Below are 26605 nucleotides of genomic sequence, written 5' to 3' on the forward strand. Positions count from 1 at the left end.
GAGCAATCTTGATTCTTCGTTTCACCTTAATTTAAAGCGCAGCCACTGCTTTGAGCCACTGGGACCAACCCTTGGATGACCAAAGTGCGACATCATGGTATTCGTCCATCTTCTTGTGCGTAGTCTTTCATCGCCTGAACGAATCAAGCGCACAGAATACCCCGTGACTCACGCTTTTAGTATGTCTTTGTGGTTGTATGTCTTCGAGCCTTCGACTGTACTCTGACTAGGGTTGTGCGAATATTCGAAATTTCGAATAGTAGTTCCGAATAATACACTATTCGATATTCGCTTCGAAAGGAACTGCACTATTCGCGTTTTTCGAAGTGTTGATTGCGGCGGGTTAGCCCCGTTGAGTGCACTTCTTACCAAGCACCGGAGCACTGTGGAGAAGCAAAACTTGCGGAAGTGAGCTCTGCGGGTGTTGCTTCTCTGCATTACATACGTGCTCGGTAAGAAGTGCACTTAACGGGGTAACGCGCCGCGATATACAATATCGTAATTGCGTGCTTGGAAGAAAAGCATACATTCAAAGCGGGATGGTCTACCCATACCGACTGTATTTGAAAATAAACGGAAACTTTGTGAATGTGTATATCTACATTGTAGTAAAAGTTTCAAAATTAAACTTTTATGCAAGAGTGTATACTATGTTAGGCAGAGATGCTTTTACAACCTGTGCTCATCATGCGCGATTCATTTTTTTTTTAACTTGAGATTAAAGAAAGAATATTTTATATAGCAAGATTTGTAAATTCACTCAATTGGTATAGTTGGCCATCTCTATAGGATTAATGTTATGTCAAATCTGTCGTTTATTTGCCATCCCAAGACACCAGACCTTCTGAGGTCACAGTTCATAAGATAGATTAAGCTTAGCTAATAAATGAACAAGTTGAATAACCGTCACAGGTTTAGCTAGGTTTTCGTCTAAATATTGTGCAATGGTAGGGAAAGGCGTGGAAAAACTATTTGATATTCGAATCGAAAATATTCGGCCAAGACCACTATTCACTTCGAACTCAAAATCCACTATTCGCACAAGACTAACTCTGACGTAAGATAAAACAAATAAAACGGTGAATAGAGATGTACTGAAATACTTATTTGTACCATTTTCCTTTCCTCCTACTTCTATAAATATTAAAATCAACCAATCATAATATTTCTTTTTGCCTTGCCCATTTTAGTGCAGGTGTTGCACAGTTCTTAGGAAAAATAGCGCTTTGGTGCGAGACGTAGCGGACTTTCGTTCATGATACAATTTGGCGGAAATGGTGCAGCACTTCCATCACTGTTCCAGTCAATTAATAACCATCATGCAATTTTCAAGGGTTTGGAGCAAAACAGAATTGCAGCACTTATAAAAAAAATATGAATGTATTTCTTTTGAAAATAAATACACAGAGAAGTCCAAAAAAGATGTTTTTCCCTTTACGCACTGCAACTCTGCGGAAAATCAGCATTTGCGACACCGGCTCCTGCGGGCGTCGCTTCACCACCCCGCATCAATGTTGTGGGAGAAGCAAGATCGATGGGGGTCTTGCTTCTCCCAATGAAAAAGCAACCCCCAAATATTATCAAAATACTCTAAATAATTCCAAGTCATCCAAACTTTTTAATTACTACTATTCTATTTGAAGGTGGAATCGAATAGCGACAATATTCGACTCGAAAGGTGAATCGAATACACCAATATTTGAACATTTATGGACATGCCTGAAACTTTCGGCACCTGCACCCATGCGAGCGCTCACCCGAATGCTCGACCTGCGCTTGTCCGTCTGCCGGTCTGAGGAGCGAGCCCTGCTGGACCGAGTGAAGCTGCGTCCGAGGGAGCCCGTGGCTGAGGCCAGGCGTCGCTCACTGCCGCCCTTGCTCTCCACCACCGCCTCCGCCTCCAGGGACATCCTGTGTTGGCCGCCCAAAAGGGGCCCCGTCTCGCAACTCTCGCTCTCCCTTTCGCGAAAAGAATCGCAAAATCCATCATGTTCTAAACGCGTCAGTCGAACATGCCTTTTGGGTGTGCTTCACGAAATGTCGGCTCCCACTTTGAGGCTTGGGGAGTTTCCTTCTCTCCCCACCCAAGAGACCGAAAAACGATTTCGAAGCACGATTATTAAAACCCTCGGAATTGTTTTTACGAAAAGGAAACTTAGCTCTTTCCTTATTGTGCCTATTCAAATCGATAAATTTGATCGGTGGATTTAAAACGTCTACTTCAACGCGTTAGGCGTCATTTTTAGACATGCAATGCCATCTAGGATATTACGGAGATTTTGTTTTTCCGCGAGGGGGCGATATTTTACGTGACTTTAAAGTTCTGGGATTGCGAGCGATTGCATGAAGCATGGCGTCCTCGCCGCATGCCAACGCTTCTCAGAAACATTCTCTGATTCGCGATTCTGGTGCATGTGCAATCAATTTTGTGGGTGAAAGTGGCAGCAGCGAGTCAGAAGACGACGTTCATTCATTGGATTTTCGTTTCGATTGTGGCAGTGGGTCTAACCAGCCGAGATTATCCGTGGGTATTTGTATTACATGCTGAGCGCATTTTTTGCCTCTGTGAGCTTCTGTGGACATACTGGGTGTGTTTTGAACGCATTGCTTTTCATCAGCAGGGCGTGAACCTCATACAGACTCGATTTTATGATATCAGCAGCAAAATGAGTGGAGTTCTCTTTAAAAAGGTGGCCCGGTCCCAACTTTGGCATAACACTACGGCATAGCACAAAACGTTTCGTTCGAGGTTTCGGGGAACGGTGTAGTCATCATGGGAGGTAACTTATTTTTCTGAAGAACTAGAAGTTTGTGCGGAGTCTTTTCAAACTTGCAAGATTCGTTTTTAAAAGAGTAAAGCACAAAATGCATATTTTAAATTTTTTTTACTCCTAATACTACGGCAGGGCACACCAAATTATATAAAATCTTCCGTGTTAAACAAAATTTTACAATAAATATTCCTTTTTCTTTTCGTGCTATATGTTTTGAGAAGAGAATTTCTTTAGCTACATTTTGGTATGCTTCACTACAAATAGTAGCGAAATGTGCAGCTAAACAATTGTTTTCCTCGGAGCACCCCATAACAGCCTTTTTTCCTGCGGTAAGAAAAGAGCTAATTTCACAGACTTGCAATTACTTACGACCGTGTGCCTTAAAGCCTCTTAAAACCTTTTACAATGAGACAACAAACTGGTGCGATCTATCAGGTGGCCGTGGAACACAGCAAATTCCGTCTGTTTTTCTAATGCATCCTTATTTCTTTCTTGGCTCGAAAATCTTTTGACAATGTTATGGACAACCATTTTTCATAGATAGTACCACGTTTTACCTCACAGAGTACCACAAAACTTTCGCTTTAGTAAAATGCAGTTCCAGCGCCACCTCACAAAGGGTGCCAGCATGTTCTCTTGTTCTAAGAGATCACGCTCCGTCCTAAGGAAGAGCAAGGATATGAACGGGCCTTAAAGGGATATGGAAACCAAATTCTGGAGCTCATTTCTTGGCTTCAATATGATGCAGGTAGCAGTAGAACCCCAGAAACATCAATATTTCGTTGGAAAACGCGAGGAAACATGTTTTAAACAGAAGTAAAACGACAACAAAAAACCATCTGGTTGTTGGTTATGAAGCTTCAATGAAATGTCGTGACAGCATCGGCCTCCGACGGCAGCGCCAGTATATGGGAAGTACGCTCACTAGAACAGATTGCCTAGACCATAACGTAATATTGAAGGTTCGCTGAATAAGCCAAAACACTGTTGGTCACCTTGAATTCACTCTGCCATGCAGCCAATCGCTTCCTCGTTCTTTAACGTCACAGACGTCAGGGGCTGATGAACAATCTTTTTCAACAAGGCGCGTGCTGCTTTCAACGTCGTTCTCGCCAAGGGATGCCGACCTCTCAAAGTGACATGGGTTTACGTCACAGAGCTATGTCGGTATCCATATTTGTGCGCTTCAGTTTATGTGCAAAGATGCGAGAATTCAGTGATTGTCTCAACGTCGAACTTAGTCACCGTCGATGTGCTAAGTGCCCTTTCTTAGACAATTGCGTAAGCCTCGTTGGACAAGACGAACGAAAGCAGTGGAGACCGCTTCTCTTTATTCGTTTAGTGTTCGCCATTGAGAAAGGTTGCATTGCAAAATCGTGGCGATGGCAGCGTTTTTTGCGGCGGTTTTTGTGGGACGATGTGAGAATTGTACAGTCGTGTTCTGTGTTCAGTGCTTTTGCTGGGAAAATCGAATCCCATAAAGACCAGCGCAAGCTTCCTCTATGCCGATGCCTATGTTTGTTTAGTGGTCGCCCTTGTGGCAAGGAATGACACAAAATCGTCGTGGCGTACGTATTTCTTTGCGGTAGCGTGTCGATGCTGCAGTTACACCACTATCAATGCCCGCCGTGCTGCACCCTTGCCGAGTCTGGTCGTTGTGATCAGTCGGTGGTAAATCAGGTAAGCAGTAATTGCCTTTTTCTACCAATGTCACACATAGTCCTGCCGTCACCTTCAACGACATGATGTAGGATATCTACCGGCATCTTGCCTTGTGCGAGATAGCAGAGGTACCTTAGCCACCTCGCGACGATGTCGTCCCGTTCAAAGAGCAGCGAGCTCGCGCCCGAAACCGACGTTGGTGATGTCGTCATACCAACCAAGTCGTGGAGCAGATGACGAACTACGCATTGTCCCAGTGCACACGACTTCGCCGGCTCCGCAACCTCCTGGTGATATATGTTACAGCCCTTGGGCATTCTGGCTAAGCGATGTAATAACGCGTTGATGCCACCAAGTGTCAATGCCCATAACTACAGTGCGCCTTGCCCCAGGGAGGCCGATGACATAGCGGACAAGTTGCGGGCGTGATGGATATCCCGAGGCGCACCGCGCTCTACGATGGCTGATTTTTAAGTGCTCGCCAGAATCAAAAATTTAGAACAAAGAATACTGCCATCTGTCTGAAATACAAGCGTGTGACTGTCACTAGCGAATAGAGTTGATTGGGCTTAACTCCTTTCCGAACATGAGAGGTATATTTTAAGTTTCGATTCTGAATCCTTTTAAAGGAACACTGACACCCCCCAAAAATGTTTTTTAAAATTTTTTGTTAGGCGAATAAATATGGGGTCAGGAGACTTCCCAATCAATACTCTGCTGCAAAGTCACATAATAAAGCCAAAAAAACTCAACTGCTCGAAACCGAAACACGAGCACGGAAGCTCATGGCCGGAAGTCACATGGCTGTGACTGCATTTCGTTTTTCTCCGCTTCTTTGGTGTGTGAAGCGGACAACGAAGTTACGTGCACCGTTTGTCATGCGATTGTTTCTCACTTATACAGTGTAGACCGCATATAACTTATGTCGCGGGAGTCGCGAAAATCCGCACTATAAGCGGTACCGCGCTATAACCAAAACATCAATTTTTCAGGCCAAAATACATGCCATGAAACAACTTACCTTTGTAAAAGAATTTATTTCATGTTAGATGAAAAATAAAGCTTAGTTTGAGGAAAGTCTTTATTTCACCAGACTAGTACACTTCTCTCTCAAGTGTGTCACACATTTTGAAAGAAATGAACGGCTTTTGCCTGGCGCAGCCTTTTAGCGGCATCGCGGGTTGCGGACGGACGTTGCGAGCGTTCAGGATTGCTAACCCTAATCACTTTTCTCCGGAGATGAAAACGCGAGAAAATTCGCATCCTTCATACGGTACGCGCCAGTAATACCTTGAACTTGAGCACACGCATGAAATGCGCTAAATAAGAAATCCGGGCGATGTTCGAGGACATAAATGCGTAGAAAGCACCACTGTAGTCGAAGTAAACAAACACGACGACACGGGCGTTTCTGCCGTCTTGAAAGCGTCGCCATGACATCGCCGCTCGAGTAGGTGGATCTTCCCTTCTAGTACGCGCTGGGTTATCATAGCGACACACAACGAAAATTCACAGTCAAGGATAGCGCTTTTACGCGGAACGATGAGATGAACGCCGTCTACGACGACGACCACAATGTTCATCACAACCGACGCCATGTTTGCGGCCCGCGACTGGCATGCGATGCCCGCGAACACTTCTCCTCAACCTGCGACTAGTCTGTCGTTGCGGTTGTTGGTTTCCAACGCAGCGGAGGGACGCACGCACGTGAACGACACGTGCGTGCGTCCCTCGTCGCTAGGGCAACTGAAGCCTCTCTTTGCTTCTCCCGCTTCTTCCAGCAACCTCCTTGCCCCGCGAGTCACGCTTGCGCAACGCTTGCGGCTCGCGCTCGCGCCGTCAGCGCCGTTATCAGGTGTCGCACAGGGAAGCGTGCTCGCTGCTCCGGTCGTCGGCGCGGTCGGCGGGCTGTGCCAGAAACCGCACTATAACCGGTATTTCCCTTCGCGCGCCTGCGTTTTAAGCGGTATGTAATTACATGGAGTTCTATGGGAGGTGAACCGGTGGTTTAAAAAAACCGCGTTATACCCGGTCCTGCACTATAAGCGGTTACGTTGTAAGTGGTCTATACTGTATCCCTCTATGTTCTGTGCTTGAAGATTGATTGGCTGGTACAACGAACGACAGTTCCGAAGTAGCGGCCCCACATCCATCGCAATGTTTGTCCGTCGTGCGCCGCCATCGCGCTGTCCAGCCCGCAGTATGCCACCATATTGAGAATGACATGTACATGCACTTCCTATGATCTGTGCAAGATTTCTTTTTTCCTTTTTGTTTAACATATCTGCAGTTTTTTGGAGGCCACAAAAATGGGGCTCATATTCTTTTTTATTTTTAATATTGAATGTGTGCCTTAGATGCCCCACGACTTTGAATGTATTTTGTACACATGGTTGGAATGTCACATGACCATGGTAAATAGAGTGAGCGTGACTAAAACCGACCAATTCTCGACTGGCTGTTTTCAGGCAGAAAGAAAGCGAATTTCGAGCCGCAAACTATGTTCTGGGTAGTTTGGTTCTCATAGGCCATGTTTAAATAAAAAGCTCGGTGAGCATAAATATCCTGTCAGTGCCCCTTTAATTTCTAGTGAGTTGTGCACTTGCTTAACTTGTGCTAGATCAAAGATATAGAAGAAATTGAGTGTGGAAGTGAAGGCATATAGCCCAGAAAGAACAGAGAGTCTAGCAGTCTGCAGAAGGCCAATGGCAGAAAGTGGCTTACCTAGCAGGCTGCACCAGGTTTTCCAGCTCAGTGGTGAGGTGCCGCCGGATGATGTTCTTGGAGGAGGGGATGCCCAGCGCCTGGGCCATGGTCTCTGCCGAGAACGACGGCTCCAATACCACCAGGGCCCCGTGCACGCCGCTCTCGCGCAGGTTCTCCGCATACTCCTGCGGCGTGGTAGGACCGACAAAGTTAGTCTAGTCCGTTTTTCTTGAAGTACTACAGGGTGACCCGTTCCAGTTTTGCGCAGACTCAACGGCACAACGTAAACAAGCTCCTTAAAGTACTAAAATGAAAATCGAAATATAGTACCTCTCACATTCAGAAATTATTTAAACGTGATCAACCATACCTGCCAAAGACAATCGCACGCTTGTATTTTGAACGGATGGCTACATTTTTCGCTGACTATGGCAAGCGCTTGAAGAGCAGCCGTCGGAAAGTGTGATGCATCTCAGAAGATCCGGCGCCTCCAGCGCGTTCGTGATGCCACGTTTCCCATCATGGGCGAGGCTACGGCGAGGCTGGCGTGGTTATGAGCTTCATCATTTGGTGGTGTCGGCACGTTTAAATAGAAAAGAAATATGATGCCCATTTTTTGTGGCTTCTAAAAAGCCGCAAATACGTTGATTGGAAAAAAAAACACTTGTACAGCCACGTGACTTCCGCCACCCCTCTCCCCCTCTATATTTCTTCTTCCTCCCCAGTCCAGTTTCAGTTTCGAGCAGTTGCGTTTTTTGAATTTATTAAAAATATATGTGACGCTGCAGCAAAATATTGGTTTGGTAATCTTCTGACACCATAATAAATTGCCTGGCAAAAAAAAAATTTATTTTGAGGTGTGTCAGTGTCCCTTCGGTTGTAAGCAGTCGCAAGTGTGAAAATCAACCTTTAGACCCATATTGAAATTTTCTGGAAAGATGCATCATGCGATACTTGCAGGATTTCCGAAACCTGAGCAAGGAAGCACTTCTTTAAAAAATGTAGAGCTCCTTACGAACAAAGCCTGCACATCTACTTTCCCGCAGAGGCCAATCATGGGAGTCGGGAAAGTAAGTGAGAGAGTGACGAGACGGAGATGACTTTGAGTCGAAAATGCCAACTTGCGCAGGCTCGACCAGTAACGCGACGTTCGCATGCTCGTAATTTCGGTACAGATCTTATTTCAAAAAATTGCTACGATCAGCTCTTCGTGGACATTGCAAAAAGCTGGATACGTGGGCTACGCGCGTAAAAAGGTTGACTTGGATTCACTACATAAATCTGCTTCAGTGTAATGGCACTTCAGGAATATTGTTGCGTAATATCAGTTTTGCAGGTTTCCAATGGTTTGTTGCAACATGCACAATGGAATACGAATGAAATGCTTTCTGACCTGTTCACCAATACAGTCCACGACGGAGCAAAACAATATCGCTAGAGCCTCCTAACACCGTATCTAAAAACAGAATTCGAAATTCTAACAGGTAGTTGCCAAATACACCTGCGTGGTGCACGCAAGTGGCTGCGTGGGTTTTGGGTGACCCTACGCTACATTCGGTCCCAAGCCAACAGGGCAGTGGGAGCTACGTGTTCGCAAGACCACTCGACTGTCCGCCATTCAAACTTTTTGCGTGTGCGGTGGAAGGTTGACGCACGACCTCCACCGCCTCGTTGGCGAACGGATCGTGGGCGCACCCCCCTCTGGAGCAGAACTCCACTGGGACGTGTCGAGAGCCCTCTCACCCCGAGGTCGATGGAGCGTGCCCACTGCACGAAGCGCTGGTTGGTCCAGACGACGGGGTCGACGTCCAGGTGTCGGCAGAGCGCCCTGCGGTGTGCCAGGGCCCTGAGGTCGAAGCGCAGGGTGCGCAGCAGCTGCACGCCTCGCAGAAGGGAGGCCTGGTGCTGGCGGCTGGCCACGCCCAGTCGCTTCTCCAGGTCCCTGCGGCTCAGGGTGTCCAGCACCCTCCCATCCACCAGCTGCTCCCGGAAGGCCTCCCCGTACGAGGGCAGCCCCAGGCTGCTCAGCCACTCCCCGCACACCCAGGTGTGCGTCACCAGGCACATCTTGGGGTACGGGCTGCGACAGACGGGGTATGCGTCGTTAACCTCCAGCTGTACAAGAGTGCCCTCGCCTTCGCAGTCGTGTGACAAGCTTGTTTTCTGAATGTTTACTACAGCAGTCTCAGGCTTTTCCCGTCCTCTTCTCATTGGCGGTCACGTGACAATTTGCCTTTTGTTGCCGAACGTTGACAACAGAAGCGCAAGGCTCACTCATCCTTTTCTCCAATCTCACTGGCGGTCATGAGATAATTTTGTAATTTGTTTTTGCGAACATATTCGTAACAGAAATACCAGAAGATGCAGACGCAACCTTAACCTTGGGACAATTTTCACACTTTGTTTTCTGAATGTTCATAACAGAAGTGTCGTAGGAGTCAGATTATTGCCCTCCTCTTCTCATTAGTGGTCATGCGACAATTTTGCCATTTTTTATTTACTGCTTACACCAACAAAAGTTTCCCAAAACTCAGTCTCTCACCCCCATGTTTGCAGCATGTTTATGATGGAAGTGCCATATAAGACTCAAAGACCAAACCCATTAGACAGCATGTCACTGCGGCACTCTTTCGCATACATGTTGATGGTAAAATGGGCCTAAGTCACCAGCCTTCATGTGGAAATCATCTCGTAGCAGCATCACACACTATTAACTCCAAGCGCCATCTGGCGTATTGATGGCATGTTACAACCATCTCCCAAGAAGAAAAATGGTGGATGCCAATTACTGTTTCTAGAGGGATTTTGTTTGACTGCGGCACTCTGAGAATTCCTTTAAGTAACTTTATCTCAGTGCCCTTTCCACGTGCCATCTTTGCAAATAGAAATACAGGCAATGGATCACATGTCTTGCAGCTGCTTTTACCAATGCAGTCGTTGCAGCAAATTCAAGTCTGGTCATGATAATGTTGTATGTATAAAAAAGAAATAGGTTTTCCTTCCAAGGGGGTTTTACACAGGCCAAGCGGTTTTCTGTGCAGGAATGTGGTGCCCTACAGATTCGCGAGATGATATGAATCCCTACGCATAATTAACTTTTCTCTCCTCGCCTCGCATAACGTCTTCTCTCTAGGAAATGGGTACAAGCTTACCAACAGCTTTTATATTTTTTTGTGCAGTCAAGGTGGCAGCACGGCAGAAAAAGGTGGACGAGTCTGTTGTGCTAAAGCACCCGTCGCAATGACATCTGCTCGAAGTATGTGAGGCATGCTGGCTAGATATCTGAGAGGTGGGAACTACCTTACTGGAAAGTATGGTGGTTCTCACCTCTCGCTCTGTTATCAAACTGCCAAGTTGTACTCTGCATTATTTTGTTGGGTGTCTATTTAAGCAACATTGCTGTGCATGGTCCACTAGAAAAGGAGGGAAGTGATCAGTGTGGTATGTTATCGCAGACATTTTCGAACTGTCTTTGTCGGAGAACGACATTACCTTATTTTCAGAATTATATAAGCTAAAATTTTATTCTTTCTTGCACGATGTAGCAGCGCGACTAACAGGAAGGGCGTGCCATGTATTGTGCATGAGGCTAGATGCCACGCTTGTCTTCATTGCCGGGATTACGAATGAAGATTAGTTGGGTTTAGGTTCTCAAGGCGGACGCCTGCTTCCTTTCCCTTGTACGGGTGGCTGGCTCTGGCAAGTCACGGTGCAGACTGCTAGACTCTGTTTCACCTTACAGCGGACATTACGAGCCCTCCCAGCCAATCCAGCTCTGTAAATGTATCACAATTAAGGCTATGTGCCCTGCCTGAAGGTCACCTAACACTTGCACGGTAGTCAATTAAGCTCTCTGCGGTCCACCGTAAGCTGGAACTGAGAATACTGTTATCGAGAGATTATTTATAGATGTACCAGCTGTCCCACTCGCAAGCAAAAAGACACCCACATTTATGCACGTTCGGAACCCAGACAAATTATCGCCATCCCCCGACGCGCGGCCAAATAATCTGGCTCATTCAGTTCTTCCAGAGACCTACTACTACCGTAATTACTCGAGTAATAGCCGCACTGTTTATGAAGAAAACCTGAGGGTTTGTTTTTCCACGGAACATGCAGATTGCCAAACACTGCAATCAACAGCATGATTCCAGCTGTTTACAGGACAGAGATAACGTCTTCGTGCGAAGATACCGTCTGTGAAGATTGCATTTGTATGGAGAATCATGTTCTCGATCTGGTTATTCGCTATGTTATTTATGCGCAATGCAATGATTGGCTGTATATCTGCTTTGCGGGAAAGTAGATGCAAGGGCCTTGTTCATAAGTAGTGCGGCTATTACTCGAGCAAATACGGTACTGCTTTCTCCACTCCAGTTTGAAAGTAATATAGAGGTACTGCTAGCTCAAAGCACTCTAGGCTATTAAAAAAAAAAAAAAAATGCAAAAAAAAAGAAGGCTTCAATTTTTTTTTTAAAGTACCAGTTTTGAGCAAACAGTAACTTGGGTCTTGCAAGAACATGAGAAGAGTCAATGTCCATTTGGGTTCAAAATTGATTCATTCCCGCATTCAGACCGTGGGTGAAAAGGCGCCTCACCAGATGGAGGGCTCCCGGTGCTCCTCGATGGCAAGGCGCAGCTTCCTGCGGTGCATCACGTTGGTGATGCCCAGGCAGGACTCCAGCTCCGTGTCCGACAACTCAAGAAGGATCTGAAATGTTTGTCGTGAGGTTTTTCCACTGAGGGACAAGCCGGGCTTTGCGTATATCGCACAGTTTTTCCCGTTTCTGCTTCGAGAGCTCGGACTTGTGATGCCCTCCACGAGAAAGTAGTTATACGTGTAAATAAACAAATACCGCCAAGACAAATAGCGGTATGGACAAGTAGAAGAGAAGAATGGGACAAGCGCTCACTAAGAGCTGACATTCGGTCTAAAACAAAACAAAACTAAGTGACTGATATCCCTTTAGTGGCACGAAATATGACCACGATCGAAATATAACGTCAAAGTGAAGCTGCATGGTGCACTATAACTGGTTTCAAAGATGCGCCCAGCTGATCTTTAGCGGGTGGCAGCGGGTTAGCTTTTAGTCAAGGAACGCTAGGTGACGCGTAATGCAGCAGCCCCGTGAAGTCACATAGCGGTGGAGCTGCAGTTGATTCTGCTCATCGCAGCACCACGGTGACGTCCCATCGCGGCCATGCAGCTGATGATCAATGTTGCCATCTCTCTAGCAGATAGTTTCAGTTTTGCTCTAGATGCCCAAAGCCAAACTTTGAGCCGTGATATTCATAGAACTACACACAATATCGAAAAAAAAAAAAAAAAAAATATATATATATATACCTTCTAATTTAGGGTCACTGACTGAGCTGAAAACAATCGTAATCCAAAATAAAAAAAAATATTGAGCGGAGTTGCCTTCACAGCCTGAGACTACTACTACGCACACTTCACACTACCGCACTCATGTCCTCGTCTTTGTCGTGCATTGTAGAATGTCAGTTGGTAGTTGGGACTTGTCCCGTTTGCTCTTTCTACTTGTCCATTGTCGTGCTATTCGAGTTCTTGCTACATTTACCCATAGCCTGAAAGTATATTTTGATAAATAAAAACTAAATGTGGTGCATCGGGGCATCTTTTCATATTGTTGGCAATGTTTCCATCGGTCTTAAACCAACTGGACCTGTTTCATTGATTTACGACCCTACAAAGAAGTCCATTCGGGACGCGTAACTCCATCGGCCGCTCTGGGAGGGGACACGGCCGACAAATACCCAGGTTGGCGTTGCCATACCCCATTTCCGAGCGTAAACCGCACGTCGGCAGTGGGACGCATGGCACCTACGCAGCGCAGCCCACCTTTCCGCTCTTGATGTTCTCGGCGCACATGGGGCCGTACATGGGCATGGCCAGGGCCAGCTCGAGCCAGGCAAGCACGGTGGGGGCCCTCCAGCGCTCCATGGGCGTGCCTTGGGCCTCCTCCAGCAGGCGCTGCTGGGCCACGCACTCGGCCGGCTCCAGGCCAGAGCCTGACGGGGGTCCCGACCCCTGGGGGGACCAGGAGCTGCGCTGACGCTGCTGGTGCAGCTGGGCCTGAACCGAGTGCTGGGGAGAACTGTCCGGAGTGCCAGCTGCAATGGCAGGGGCGTTTCTTAGCATCTCCTTTGGTGCGGGAAACATTAACCCTGCTCGAATATTCTCGTAGCACGTCCAACAGGTCGGAATCTCTTTGGGCAAACTTTAATGAACGAAGCTACGTAAAGTGCTTATCCAAGCAAATTAAAGGGGTGGCTTTTGTGCCCGCCGACGAGTAAGACGTTTCCCCATTCCCACAAAGTTCTTAAAAGAAATTCTAGTGCAAGTGAATTCATATGCTACTAGGTAAGTCCTTTATAGTAGTTCTGATGGCAGCTCTTCGATACTGAGAAAAAAAATGTGATAATCTGGCGATGGCTCACAGGTGCTAACCGAGTCCCACTTACACGCATTTCCCGGGTGGTACAGCCCCGGCTCGAGCCCCTTCCTCTGCCTGTTCCTGAGGAAGACCCTGGAGATGGAGCCCCAGGGGCTGCGGCCGTCCCTCCTCTTCTTGGGCTTGCCTGGGACCCCGCGCAGGACTCCCGCCGCGCTCGTGTCCGAGGACCCGCTGCTCTGGTAGATCTCCTCGGCCGACCGGGAGAGGCCGGGCAGTGCCGCCGCGCTGCACACCGACACGGGGGACTTCTTGGGGCTGTCTAGCAGGCAGCCAGACGCTGGAACGGTGGGCAACGAGACTTCAATGAGATGTGCCCGGGTGCGAGGCACAGGTTGTCCTGGGTAAAGTTACTTTGAAAAAGTAATTTGTACAGTTATAGTTTACCTTGAGATAAAAGCAGCAAAGTTGTACCTCTACATTTACTTTCAAAAATTAACTGTGTAACATTTAAGTTACTTTCCCATAAAACTACAAATCAAGAAAACAGAAGAAAATGCCTCCCCTCCTCCCGCCCTCCAAGTTTATTACAAAAAGTGCAAGTTCGCTCAAGTTGGCACAAGGCAAACATGACACTCAAAATGTCGGAATGCATCATTTGAAAACTGTATGAAATGGCTAGTGTAGGAAATCGCGTACCGCCGCCGATTCGCCGTTTCCCACGTGGTCCGTCAACAACCCGAGTCCAGCCTGGTTCTTTCACGGGAGCGGGATTCCGCTCCCAGTTTATTCATACAATAAAACAAAACGCTACAAAACACTTAATCTAAACTACAAATACATGCGACATTACACAAATATTTACAAACGCACGTTAAGCCCAACGCTAAACACAAAAAAGGTCCTTAGGCCTCGCGTCCCGCGATATCCTAGATCCGGTCGCCACCCACCTGCCTGCCTGCGTCTCGGTCTCGTCCGCAGTTCTCAGAGAGCCTCTCGCCCCCTGCCCCACCGAGTATATATCCATCGATGGGTGAGGAGGTTTCTCCTCACCCGCCACGGGGGCGCCTGCAGTGCCCTCCAGTGGCTAGGAGAGAAAGCGGCGCGTCGGGAGCCGAATTCGAGATCCCGATCGACCCCGCGGCGACACGACCATGTGATCGTGTCTGAGGCGAGGCAGCTACGCAGCTGCCTGGCGGCCAAGGATTGGCAGAATGGTTTGATGGGCGCCCTCGTGAATGCACGGTGCGCCATACTAGGTAGTACTCGTTCAGTGATATATTAATGCTGAAGAAACTGTTAAAAGTAATGACAAAAGTAACATTGGATCTTGTCGATAGTTCACAAAAAGTAATATAACTAGTTAGGAGTTACATTATGAAAAGGTGGTACATTACAGTTAAAAGTTACCAAAAATGTAACGAAGCTAGAATAATGCATTACCTGTAACACATTATTACCCAAGACATTCTAAAGTTTTCAATGCGGTTCGAGTTTTATGAATTCGAATAATAGAGTATTCTGTTCAACCTTCAAATTTTAAAGCCGTCCCAGCAAAAAAAAAACAAAAAAACAGGGGCTTTTATTTTGTCCGATTTTTAATTCTAGAAATAGAAACTTAACAAAATCTCACCAGATATGCTGAATATCTCAAAACATTTTATTTAAAAGGACTTTAAACAGTTGCTTTTCATATGACAATCAGCTGCACAGACTTGAACTTGGTCAGCATTACCTACCACAGGTGAGTTTTATCAGATATACTTCAACTGCTTATTACAGCCATAAATTTAAACTCTGACGATTACTTTGAAGATTCGACCGTGTGCCTATTTTCAGATGCGCAGGGCATGAAGACACACCTGCCTGCGTACAATGACTCACTGAAGTGTGTGAATGTATTTTGTTTTGCTTGTACAACTTATTTTTCTCTCCTGTGTTGACCGTAAGGTTCCCAGTATCGTAAATAAATAAATAAATAACTCAAGTATCCCCTTTAGAGGGGACTAAACTGGCCTCTGTGTTTGTCTTTTTATGGTGATAGCAGAAAAGGGGCATTATGCAATCTTTGATCACCTCTTTTTAATAGAAAAAACAGCCATACATGATTATAATTTCTAGCTTTTAGGGCATACACTTTAAGTCATTGAGTTGTCTGCATAAAAATATGAACTAGTAAGCCCTCTTAGTGACCCGTTAAGCGAACACCACACATTGAGTAAGACCTGCTTGAGAAAGAGGCCTACCATGATGCTTTGGACTGGAGTCATAGCCCACCGCCGCAACGGGAGGGTTGAGTCCGCTATGTGCGGGACTGCGGCAGCTCCGCCGAGAGGCGGAGCTCTGGAAGCCATTGGACACTCCACGCAAGCTCTCGGCATCCGACATGTAGCTCAGTCTTTCTTGAGCCTGCAAAACCAACCGTCTTTCTTTATAGCCTTCCAACATGGCTTTGGCTCGGCAAATTCGAGACAAACACTGCTCAACATGTGCTGTTTTACTTAAAATTTATCTTTTAAAGCGGAGCTGTTAAGGGCTAGTTTCCCCGGGATCGTGTCCGCCAGCAAACAAATGATGACACCAAACACTGGATAGCTACAGCCATTTATAAGCGACGACAGCAACCAGACATCCAGCTTGCAGGTTGTCTGGTTGCCGCCGTTGCTCATAGATGGCGGCAACTTTTCCAGCTAGCCTTTCCACTCTGGCTTGCTGACTTGCGGCCGGCCATTACTTCATTCCCACCATAGCACAGCTTCGCTGGTCTTTCTTCTTAACCAGAGTGGAAAGGCTGAAAGTTGCTGAAAGTTTTTTTTGAAAAGGTAAGCGTATAGATGCCAAATTTGTGGGTGTCATTTAAAGCGCATGCTCGGACCGAGCTCGCATTAATAGGTTGCTAGGACCGGCAACCTTCATGGTGTGGAATGCACGTCACAAGAAAGTCGCGGAAGCTCGCCATCAGTACACTCGGCAAATCGCGCACACAGCTATGGCCGCTTGTGAATACTCTCTATACACCCTTCCATAAAAGCGTATGAGGGCCAGTTCATTGCTGTATTTGTGTGTTATGCACACGCATTTTCTGGCTGGCCGCAATTGCGGGCGAGCGCTGGTTGGACTGTGATTTAGCGCGTGTGGACTGCGATTTTTTAAGTGAGACAAAAGGTAGAAGAATGCTTTTCACGATGCGAGCAGTCTTCTGTACATTTCAGAATAGTGAGCAGTACAAGAATCTGGGTGCTTACTGACAAACAACAGTTGCAATACTTGCCAATATGAATTCACAGTTTTGGCAACTTGCACAAAAAAACAACACTTTGTATACTAATTTTAACCACACACACTCTGTTGGATATAGAATCTGAGTCGGTTTATAGGACATGCAAGGAAAGAAACATTCCGGTGTTAGATGTACGGTACAGAGAGAGGGCTTTATGAACGTGACCCTCGACACTGTTTGTACCAAGTACCTGAAGCTAATAAAACAGCTAGCACACATTAGTAGAACCCCCACATTAAAGACAGAACTTTTGCCTTTATTTTTGCAATTTTTGGCTTTATTATGGAGATACCATTACACTAGGTACCTTCTGACCTGTAAGCAAGGGCAAGGCCACGCTCACAAAATTTAAGTTTAATTAACTTGTAGTTCTGCAGGTGAGACTTTTTATGAGCCTTTTTCCACTAAGTATCCCAGAACCAGTTTTAGAAAGGTTCAAAGCTGAAACAAGTTCATACAAGTTAAACCAAGCTCGATTATGCTGACAAAAACTGGTAGCACAGAATGTGTGATGTGCCTCCCAGAGAAGAGAAGGGCATCTGAATGGCAGTGCCTAATGAAGATTCACTCTAATTTCTGACAGATGCCGTGAGAAGGCTGCAAAGGGTGCAAAAACATTTTCGTGCACCATATGATTGACTTCACTTTTGCACGCTCAAATCTCTAACTCACGATAGCTCAGTTGGCAAAGCACTTGGCTGACGATCTGAAACTGGTGAGTTCAAATCCTGCTGGTGGAATGAAGTCTTTTTATATGGTTCCATAACACCTTTGGTGTCAATTTTTCGTTACAGCCAAAAGACCTCATGCGAAACTAGCTGTGCCATCTGGTGAACGCAAAAGAAAGCTCTCCCGCCATTTTAATGTTTGCGAGAAGCGGAGCTGGCTGGGTGTGTGTGCATATGCGACCATTTCGTTTGTTGCCGGCAAAATGCCTGTAACCTGCTGCGTTCCGTTGTGCAAACAATGCGGAGTCATGGACAGTAATGCAAACAAGCTTTGTGGCACGACGTTTGCTTTCTTAGCACTAAACGTAGCAGAAAGGAAGTGCCGAAGAGTCGCTTCATACTGCTTGTCCGCCGGACCAAGTGTTCGCAGGCACGCCGATGGAGGGTCTTTAACGGTACGCAGGGCATTGTGCTTGCACGGTGACATGGAGTCTGCCTAACTGGATGAACGTGCAGGCGAAGTTGCTGTTCTTACTGCGATGCAAGGCCACAAAAAGCAGTAAATATTTTCTCCGTGCTGGGCGACCTCGTGGCCGAGTTCAATGTTTTTGAAAAACTAGCCCCCACTCTTCTCAAAGCAGGAACACTTGCAAAGTCTAGTGGGGAATGATACAAATTTTTAATAAGTTTATGTTCCACACATACAAACTACTATGTGAGTTTGGTGACAGGAGAGATTTGGATGATATTGCACAGGCCGACAATCGTGAGGCTGATGCGGAAGGCTTAAGCTAAGCGAGGAGAATGTGTCCTTGTGTTTTCTGTCCTCGCTTAGAGAAATATATAGATGTGTGCTGTGGGCCCTCAGCTACCCAGGGAAGATAAATCAATCAACGCTCGCGACGAAACCATGCGATTGAGTTTGAACCGCACCACACTATGTAAGCTTACACAGCGAAGGCGTAGGACTCTTTGCGCTGCTTCAATGAGATTGTCGCCAGCGTGCACGGGCTTCCGAGAGTTTCGTCAGACAGTTGCAGTAGGACTGTTCGTCCACATTCCAAGGTCGGAAGGCGGAAGATGCAGCTGCTGCGCAATTGCACACTGCGCGCACGGTTTTGCTAGGCCCAACGCTCTTCACCCTCTCATCATCATCAACATCATGTACAATACCATATTTCATCATCATCAGACGCGGTGCCGCAGCTAGCAGCTAGGCCTTCACGGTGTGAGCGACTTGCCTTTTTGCAATGCAGTGGCTAGCTCTCCTGAGCTCAAATCAATATCAATCAATTAATCGACCAACAGTGGAGGCACAAGCGGGGCAACTTTCAGCTCAACACTGCAAAAACCTAGACCCGATCAAGCCAGCTGAGTTGGAGACTGCTATTATGCGTGTTGACAGTTTTCTTATTCACCAATCTCGGGTTTCTGCAGTGTTAAAACCGAGTTCACCTGAAATAAAAGCATAATTTCCATGGTGACCTGAAAAGCATTGCTGGTATGTCAGTAAGGGGCACAAAAGCCTCCAATAAACAAGACCAATCGGCCAGTGCGCTTCCAGTTGGAACTTGCTAAAACCAATTGGTTGTAATTAAAATTAGTTGGAATTCCAATTGAATCTGATCGAGCCATCTTTTTTCTCACAGCCTCCATGCGCTACTACCGTGAAACCCTGAGATAGCCCACCTAACATCAAGAGCAAATCAGGTGAAAATATTGAGTGGGCTAACTTTCGGTGTACAATCAAAAAAAGTTTAAAAAATTCTTCCAAGCCTGTTATGGTGGCGAGGAGCAACGAAGCAAAGATGACTGTACTTCCCAGTCAGGAACGTTTGCTTATATCCCACCATAGTTAACTAGCCGCATTTACGTCGAGGCTATCATTGATCCCAACACTACTATTACTAGGAGTGGGCTATCTTTTGGTGCTTGAGAAAATATAGCAAATCAAGCCAAAAATATGGGTGGGCCATCTTTCGGGGGTGGGGCATCTCTCGGGATTTTACGGTATCCGTCACAGCCTCCGGGTTCAGCGTAAGCCAGAATGCTCTCGTTCACCTGTTGCAGCTGTTCATGCAGTTGCTTGATGAGGGCCTCCTTGAGCCCCAGCTGCGCCCTGAGGGCCACGCAGCGCTCAGATTCGTCACGGGCGTGCTTCAGAAGATTCCAGCGTTCGCGGTCACACTCCTCGCGCTCCTGGGCCAACTGCACAGCGATGCAAGAAAAAATAAAATCGTACTAGTTAATTAACGCATTGTAGATTAAGGTTCAGCAATAAAAGTTTGTTTTTTATGAGGGAATACAGGTTGTTTCAGCTACCTCGTGCCAAGACCTAAAAAATGCTGGTGCACGCCACACGCGTCGAAGCAATGCAGTACGAGCGAGATGTTTTTGAGACAGAATCTATTATTCACTACCGTAGAATACCGCACATCCGCCCATTCCACGTTAAGCGCCCATTACCAAATTTGTGAGATCTGAGAAAATACGCACAGCACATTTATATGTCAAATTGATGACCGGACAAGCGCCCATCCCCCATTTTTCTGCGACTATCTCCAAAGTTTGAGTGGTTTCTTGCCCGGTATTTTACGGTAGCTCATTTGCACCCTGACATTCTGTTTGTATCTTTTAATGCGAAAGCATATTAACTGTCCCATGGAGCGAGCTGACGTAATCAGCTTTGAAGCCGCGCCAAACGGCACCTAAACTCCTTTTTCTAAGTGAAGCCGGCTCCCGGCTTTGAAACCACGTGAAAAGACTTGCCAAACGGCACCTAGTTTTTTCGATCCCAAAGGAGCGGAGTGGAGCTGATGGATTTCGGCTTCGGTCCCATTGGCTGGTGCGCGTCATAGTTTCAAGAAACGAGGCTCCCATTGGCTGCTGCGCGTCAGTTTCAACGACTGCCACCCCATGGCGCTGCGTGTCCGTGCCATCAGCATGCCGGTAATATGAAGCGTCCAAGGTCGGAGCGGCGAAGAGAGTGCGCGATCTGCCGTTGACGCAAACATGCCGCAGACGAAATGAGGGAGAGAAAGAATGACATGCATGTTTTCGCATTCACAACTCATTAGAAGTGCTTAGGTGTACCTTGAGCCTTTTTTAATTAACCACTTTGGCATGTTGCAAAAGTTATCTTGACTTTGCTCGAGAGGATTGTGAACAATACTGCACGGCTTCGATGTGCTTACGCGTGCCAGCTTTCTATGCCTTGGCACAAGTAAGTGGAAACACCCTGTATATGTGGCTGATGGTGCGAGCTACTCAAGGAAAAAAGTGGGAGCAACAAAATGTATGTGCGGAATCTTTTGCATCAATAACCGGGAAGCCCACTAACACAAGCCGAGATGCGAAGGCAAGCTTAAATGACCCAATGTCAGTGGACTAACTAAGAGGAAGGCAAAAACAAAACCTCCCCCTAATCTGCATTTCTGGGACTGTAGGGTGCTGAAGGCCTGGAACTCAACTAACCCTTTTCTCCTGTGTGCAATTATTTTGCCAGGATGACAATGAGTTTTCAGTGCTACATCTCAGGGCACCGAAAAGGCATATTGGTTGCAGCCTCTCTTCTTTTTTGTTTTTCTACATCCTGATGCTTACAGCCCCTAAATACTCAACTTCTGTCAAGCCCACCTACCCACAATATTAGTCGCCACGAGATAATTCTTTTTTTACTTGCTTTGTACGATGTGCGACCGTCCGGCTAAGGGGTGAGAAGTTTAGAAAAAGAAAAACAGAATGCCGTGCTAGCAAATGAACTGCAAAAACCAGCAGGAATATACACACACTGGTATATGTTTCATGACTTATGAATGTGGAATGGCAAAAATATCATTTCATGGTTCTTTTAAAAAGGAAGCGGCCATTGCCGAGGCTCGGACCTGCTTGAGGCTCTGGTCACTGTCATGCATGCGCTGCTCGTAGTTTCGGATGAAGTCCCTGAGCTCCTGCTCCTTGTCCTCCAGGGTACCGTACAGCTGCTTCATCTGGTTCAGCAGGTCAAACTTCTCTGCTTTCAGCCGCTTGCGGTCCTGCTTCAGGGCTGCACGCCACCGTCATTGGGGCACAAGGGGAGATTGGGGAGGATGAGCTGCTGGGCTGTGGCACCCCAACCTTCGTTGTTTCTAAACTCGTTTCAGAATACAGATGTGGGACAGACCAAACTTGTTTTGGAGCAATTTTGGGAGCAGAAAACCTGCATTTTGAAGCACTGTAGTATGAAAAAGAATATTTTGCAGCACCTGTGACATCATTTAAGAAATGAAACAGCAACTCTGCTCAATTCTGAAGATTTCAGAATAATGAGTGATTTCTCATTAAAAAGTCGTAGTAAAATACACTACGGCATTTCCTTCACGAAAAATGGGATATATATTTTTAAACCTAGTTTTAAACACGAGCAGAAATCAAAACCGAGACTTTGGCTCCGTCCAGCAACACTGGCCTCGGACCACCAAGAACATGGCTGTCACGTGATAAAAGATGTCACGTAATCCTCCACGCAGCAACGGGCAGGACTGGGGCGGGCGTGTGCCAGGCGCAAGTGTTGTCTGCACCGCACTCTTCACCGCGTTTTGGTGTCTACGACTTTCGACGACGTCTGCACGACTGTGACATAAGTCTGCGCACATAGTGTCCGTAGCGTGGATGAAACTCCGAGAGACAGTAATCACAAATGGCGAGATGACGACGGCGGTTGTGACACAGGAGATGGCTGCAGTAACCACGGGACCACGGTGGAGTGGCCAGATGGCTCCCAAGAAGCGCGCTGCGCAGGCGCGTTACGCCAATCATATGAACACTGCTGAGCGCCAAGAGGAAACGTCGCTGCAGTCACCCTTTACGCTTGCCCGGAGAAGTAAAAACAAGCAAAAGAAAACAATGGTGATGACATTTAGCTCAATTTTGGCTTCGGCCTTGTCGTAACCTTGACTGTGCTGTTGGTTGCGTCTCAATTTGCCCGCTCCGGTCAGCCGATTTTGGCAACTTTGCGAGTTTCAAAGTCTGCAGGACTGTTTAAGAGAGATTTCCTAGGTGATACCAAAGATGACTGCATTGTTTTTTCAAAAACAAAAATGAAGCTGAGTTGCCCTTCAACTTAGCCAGTTGTACCATGTGTTACAATTCAAGCGAATTAGGTTTGTACTACAAGTGTTTCGTCGATTTCACGCTTTCGCGCTGCTAGGTGTTGGAAATTGTGGATGTAACAAAATGGTGCAATTGGTGCAGCTGTCCCACCCCTGAAAATAGCATCAGCTCTCTGGTGAGCCCAAGGCACAAGAGGGGGGCACGGGTTGCACTTCCCACGAGAAGACAATAAAATGAGAAATATTATGGTGTAGCAGAACCTCTCATATTAAAGCCCCTTTTATCGGAAAAATCTACAGTATATGTCAGTATCTCAAAGGATCATGCCACTATTACGAGCACACTTTGACTTTGCTATATATATCTTAGGTTGTACTCCAAGATAATGCACAACAAGGTTCACTGTTCCTGTGGTTCAGCCAAATGACTTGACGAGGAAGTAGTGGTCTTTTTGTCGAAGGATTCAAGGAACCCAATGATTGCGTTCCATTCTTTATGTAAGAAAATCTAGAGAAAATGTATGTCATTTGCCTAGAAAACCTGGTGAACACGATGAGGGTGTATGTTACTGCATGACAAATAAATCTGCAGATGCAAAAGGAATGCAGGAACTAAACATGCACATGTTGGACGAGGAAAACAAAGCTTACCTTCCCCAAAGGACCCTAGAAAGTTGTATGTGCTAAGGGATATTTGTCAACTCCTCTATTTCCAGCACTGTGCCCGAGCATGTACTTCAACAATGATCAAATCAGATCTTATGAAACCTAAATCGTCCTCAGCCATGTCCATGAATCCTCGAGTACACAAACTTTCACAAAGAACCTGCACGGGCATAACCAAAAAGAACCGGGTTTTCTGTATTAGCTTTTTACCCAATGATACCTTGATCTTTGACCTTGACACTGTGACCTCGCAGAAGTTGACCTTTGACCCCAAGGTAAAGGTCACAGACCCAATGACACCTCGACCTTTGACTTTCACACTTCCCTCTTTGGAGCTGTGGAGTGCCAGGTTGGCATGAGGCGCATAGTCCACTCACCCGCGAGGGCTTCCTTGGCGTTGGCGAGCTCGTCGTGCGCCCTGTCGCGGTCCTCTTGCACGAGCACCAGCGCCTTCTGGTGTGGGCCCCTGAGCTCATCCAGCTCCTTCTGCAGGTTGAGGTTGTGCTGGGCCAGCTGCTCCTTGTCCTCCAGGAGCCGGCCCAGTCGCTCGTCCAGCGAAGGGCAGCCGCTGCTCTCTGCCGGGCCGGCCACCATGTCCGTCTGCACGCTGGCCGCCGGCCGGGACTCCTTGGCCGTCTCCGACAGGCACTCTGCGGGATTGCGAAGAGGAGGGCAGAAGAGGACCATGAACTACTGACCACTGACTGCTCTCCAAATAATACCCTAGTTACACGGGCACCCTTAACCGCACTGAAGTGTGACTGAGCTAATCAGACTTTTATTAGAACTCTGACTCAGACTGCAATTTAGGATGCATCCTAACAGTTATACGTAGAGCCCTGCGCGGATAACAGTTTGATTATCCGCATCCGATCCACATCCACAGACTTTGTATCCGTATCCGAACCGCGTCCGCAAAATGCGAAACCAGAACGACTCACAATCTAGGCATTCATTGTATATTATAACATCAAACAAGAATAAAAAAAAAGCACTTTCTAAGTTGTTTGTTCTTTGTACAAAGAAATCTTTGGGTCACCATTCAAAGGGGATGTCATTTTATCATTATCAGTTTCATCGTACTTATATTAAAAGCGATCAGCCTTCCCAATAAGACACTTCGCGTCAAAGGAAAAATTATCTCAGTCATGTGATCGTCCTAAGAGTCCGTGACACTCTGCCCAGAAGTGCACAAAAAGATGTCGATGCACTTGTTTTGTTTTTGGAATCATGACCACACTACTCTTTGCAGAGAGGGGGACGTTTCTTCTACTTTCTTGTGACTTGTACGTCTGAGGTTTTCTTTACAAAGAGAAAGTTTTCCGCTCTTTCCCTGCCAATGTACTAGTTATCTCGAGATGATTGATGCCCTACAATCTTTACTTTTTCTATAGATAGCATTTTTGACGAGAGGCGACACACTAACTGAAGCGATCTTCAGTGAGAATCAGATCTTTCTTAGGATCCCTATTGTTTCTTCGAAATGCGTTTTGTGGAAATATGTTTCGTGGACAACTTTTCATGGACATACATTTCATGGCCATATGGTTCGTCGACACTGTACGTTTAGTGGGCACATGCCCCTGCGACGTTTTGTTGACAATGCATTTCTTCGCTAAGCCACTAAAAGCTAGCGCGCGGTTCACTAAGGCGAGCTTAAGGGGATCGACACACCCCCTAGGGGGGGGTCAACTTTTGAACCCTTGTCTTAAAATTAATGAAATCTACAAGGTAGGCTGGTGGTCATGCTAGAGGGTGTATAACAAAATTTCAGGTCTGTCGGTTAATTGAGAAGGAAATTAGTGTAGCTTCTATCAGCAACACGCCTACATTGTTTAGTTAATCTGTCGTCAGAAAACTATCACCATATTCAAGATTTTTATTTTTTACAACTAGGGTAAAGAAGATAGAAGGCAGCAATGGAGAGGAGACGGTTAGGCCTTCAATGTAAATGTGATGGTGGGCAACGTTGCAACTTGAAGAACCACAAAGAGAAAAGTGGCTCAAATTGACGATGCTCTAGGTTGCCTAGAAATCTTTAAATGCGTACTTGACTAATTTTGCGATCATAATCAGCACTAATTGTTTTTATATATCAAATATAAGGATAAAAAAATAATAAAACACCATAAAACCCTAAATCACATTTTTTGCAAAATTTTGTCAGTTTTCGATGTCAAACTAGCTGGACATTAGGAGTTTGTGCCACGATGCACATTCCCTCTCCGCCTTCTCAGTGTAGTTACAAATTATACATGGTGTTTCACAAAAGATCTCAGGCCCCGACGGCACCGCGCCCCGTGGAGAAAGAGTGCAACCAACCTCTGCTGCGCTGTCGTCGCGTGATGCAGCGGAGGCTGGCTGCACTATTTCTCCACAGGGAGCGGTGCCGTCGGCGCCTGAGATGCGCTCCGATAGGAAATCGAAACTTAACACCCGTCGAATTTGTGCGGTTTTTCAGAAAGCCGTAAAATGCTTCATGTGCCTTCTATCGTTCCGTAATTTGTTGATTTAGTGTTTTTCGATGATGCTGAGCAATTTTCTAATTGAAACCATGCCCTTAAACACAATATTAAAAAAGTTAATTACGCAAAAATAATTAACAGTCTAATTATTCCGGACTTTAATAATTTTCCTAAATAGGTCCCTGGCCCAGAGCCAAATCGACACATGTGTTTTTTTGTTGCGACGCATAGTTTTCGCAATATTGAATTTGTCCACCTTTCGCAAAACACCCTGTAGACTCAGTGCTAACTCAGTATGAACTCTATTATCGCAAAAGGAACTTAAGCGTAATATAGGACAGAAACAGTTGATGCTAGGACCTTTTATTGGCTTCTGTAAAGCTTTTGACTGCCTTGTTTTTGTGTTTCCAATTTGTGAGCTCGTTTCCAATATCGAGCTCATTGTATTTCCAATTTGTGGCCACGAAGGTCACTTGTGACGTCACTTGTGACCCACAAGTGACCTTCGTGGGTCACAAGTGACGTCACGAGGGGGAGGGAGGGAGGGAGGGAGAGGAGGTGGGGAGGAGAAGAGGGTATGCAGGAGGAGGAGGGGCATACTCTCCTCTCCATACCCTTCCCTCCTCCTCCTCAAGAACTGCTCTCTAATTCGGCATTACAGGGCGTTGTAACCGTCTCATTTTTTTCAAGACCTTATCGATCTCATCGTGTTTCCAATTTGTAACATTCATTCATTTGTCCGTTCTTTAGGTTGACCACCAATTACGAGCCGAGCCTCTCACCTCCTATCGATCACGTGGCTGCACGTAACCAATTGGGACACACTTGATATTTCCCAGAGGTCAACATGAGGTGGTGTGGAAGGGGACGCTCTGCAA

The 26605-nt window shown here is 46.4% G+C and overlaps 1 protein-coding gene across 2 annotated transcripts in view; it reads right to left on the reverse strand.

Annotated features, from left to right (window-relative positions):
* LOC8031194 (kazrin) overlaps positions 1–26605 on the reverse strand; it is a 114228-nt gene that overhangs the window by 10793 nt on the left and 76830 nt on the right. Inside the window, exons 1-10 of one of the 2 annotated variants that reach the window (XR_005715520.3) lie at positions 23640–23856; positions 21391–21551; positions 19568–19714; positions 15805–15967; positions 13629–13898; positions 13006–13277; positions 11741–11853; positions 8886–9222; positions 7161–7327; positions 1758–1911 (exon numbers count right to left, since the gene is read on the reverse strand). Coding sequence is in view for 1 of the 2 variants with exons in the window: in XM_029975488.4 (XP_029831348.2) it covers positions 1758–1911; positions 7161–7327; positions 8886–9222; positions 11741–11853; positions 13006–13277; positions 13629–13898; positions 15805–15967; positions 19568–19714; positions 21391–21551; positions 23640–23912 (2057 nt within the window). In the remaining variant the exon portion in view is untranslated. Of the gene's footprint in view, positions 1–1757; positions 1912–7160; positions 7328–8885; positions 9223–11740; positions 11854–13005; positions 13278–13628; positions 13899–15804; positions 15968–19567; positions 19715–21390; positions 21552–23639; positions 23913–26605 lie in introns of those variants that run through there. The other variant, XM_029975488.4, reaches the window with a different exon arrangement.

Source organism: Ixodes scapularis, unplaced genomic scaffold (genome assembly GCF_016920785.2).
Source record: "Ixodes scapularis isolate PalLabHiFi unplaced genomic scaffold, ASM1692078v2 PGA_scaffold1__304_contigs__length_218370807, whole genome shotgun sequence".
Lineage (NCBI taxonomy): Eukaryota > Metazoa > Arthropoda > Arachnida > Ixodida > Ixodidae > Ixodes > Ixodes scapularis.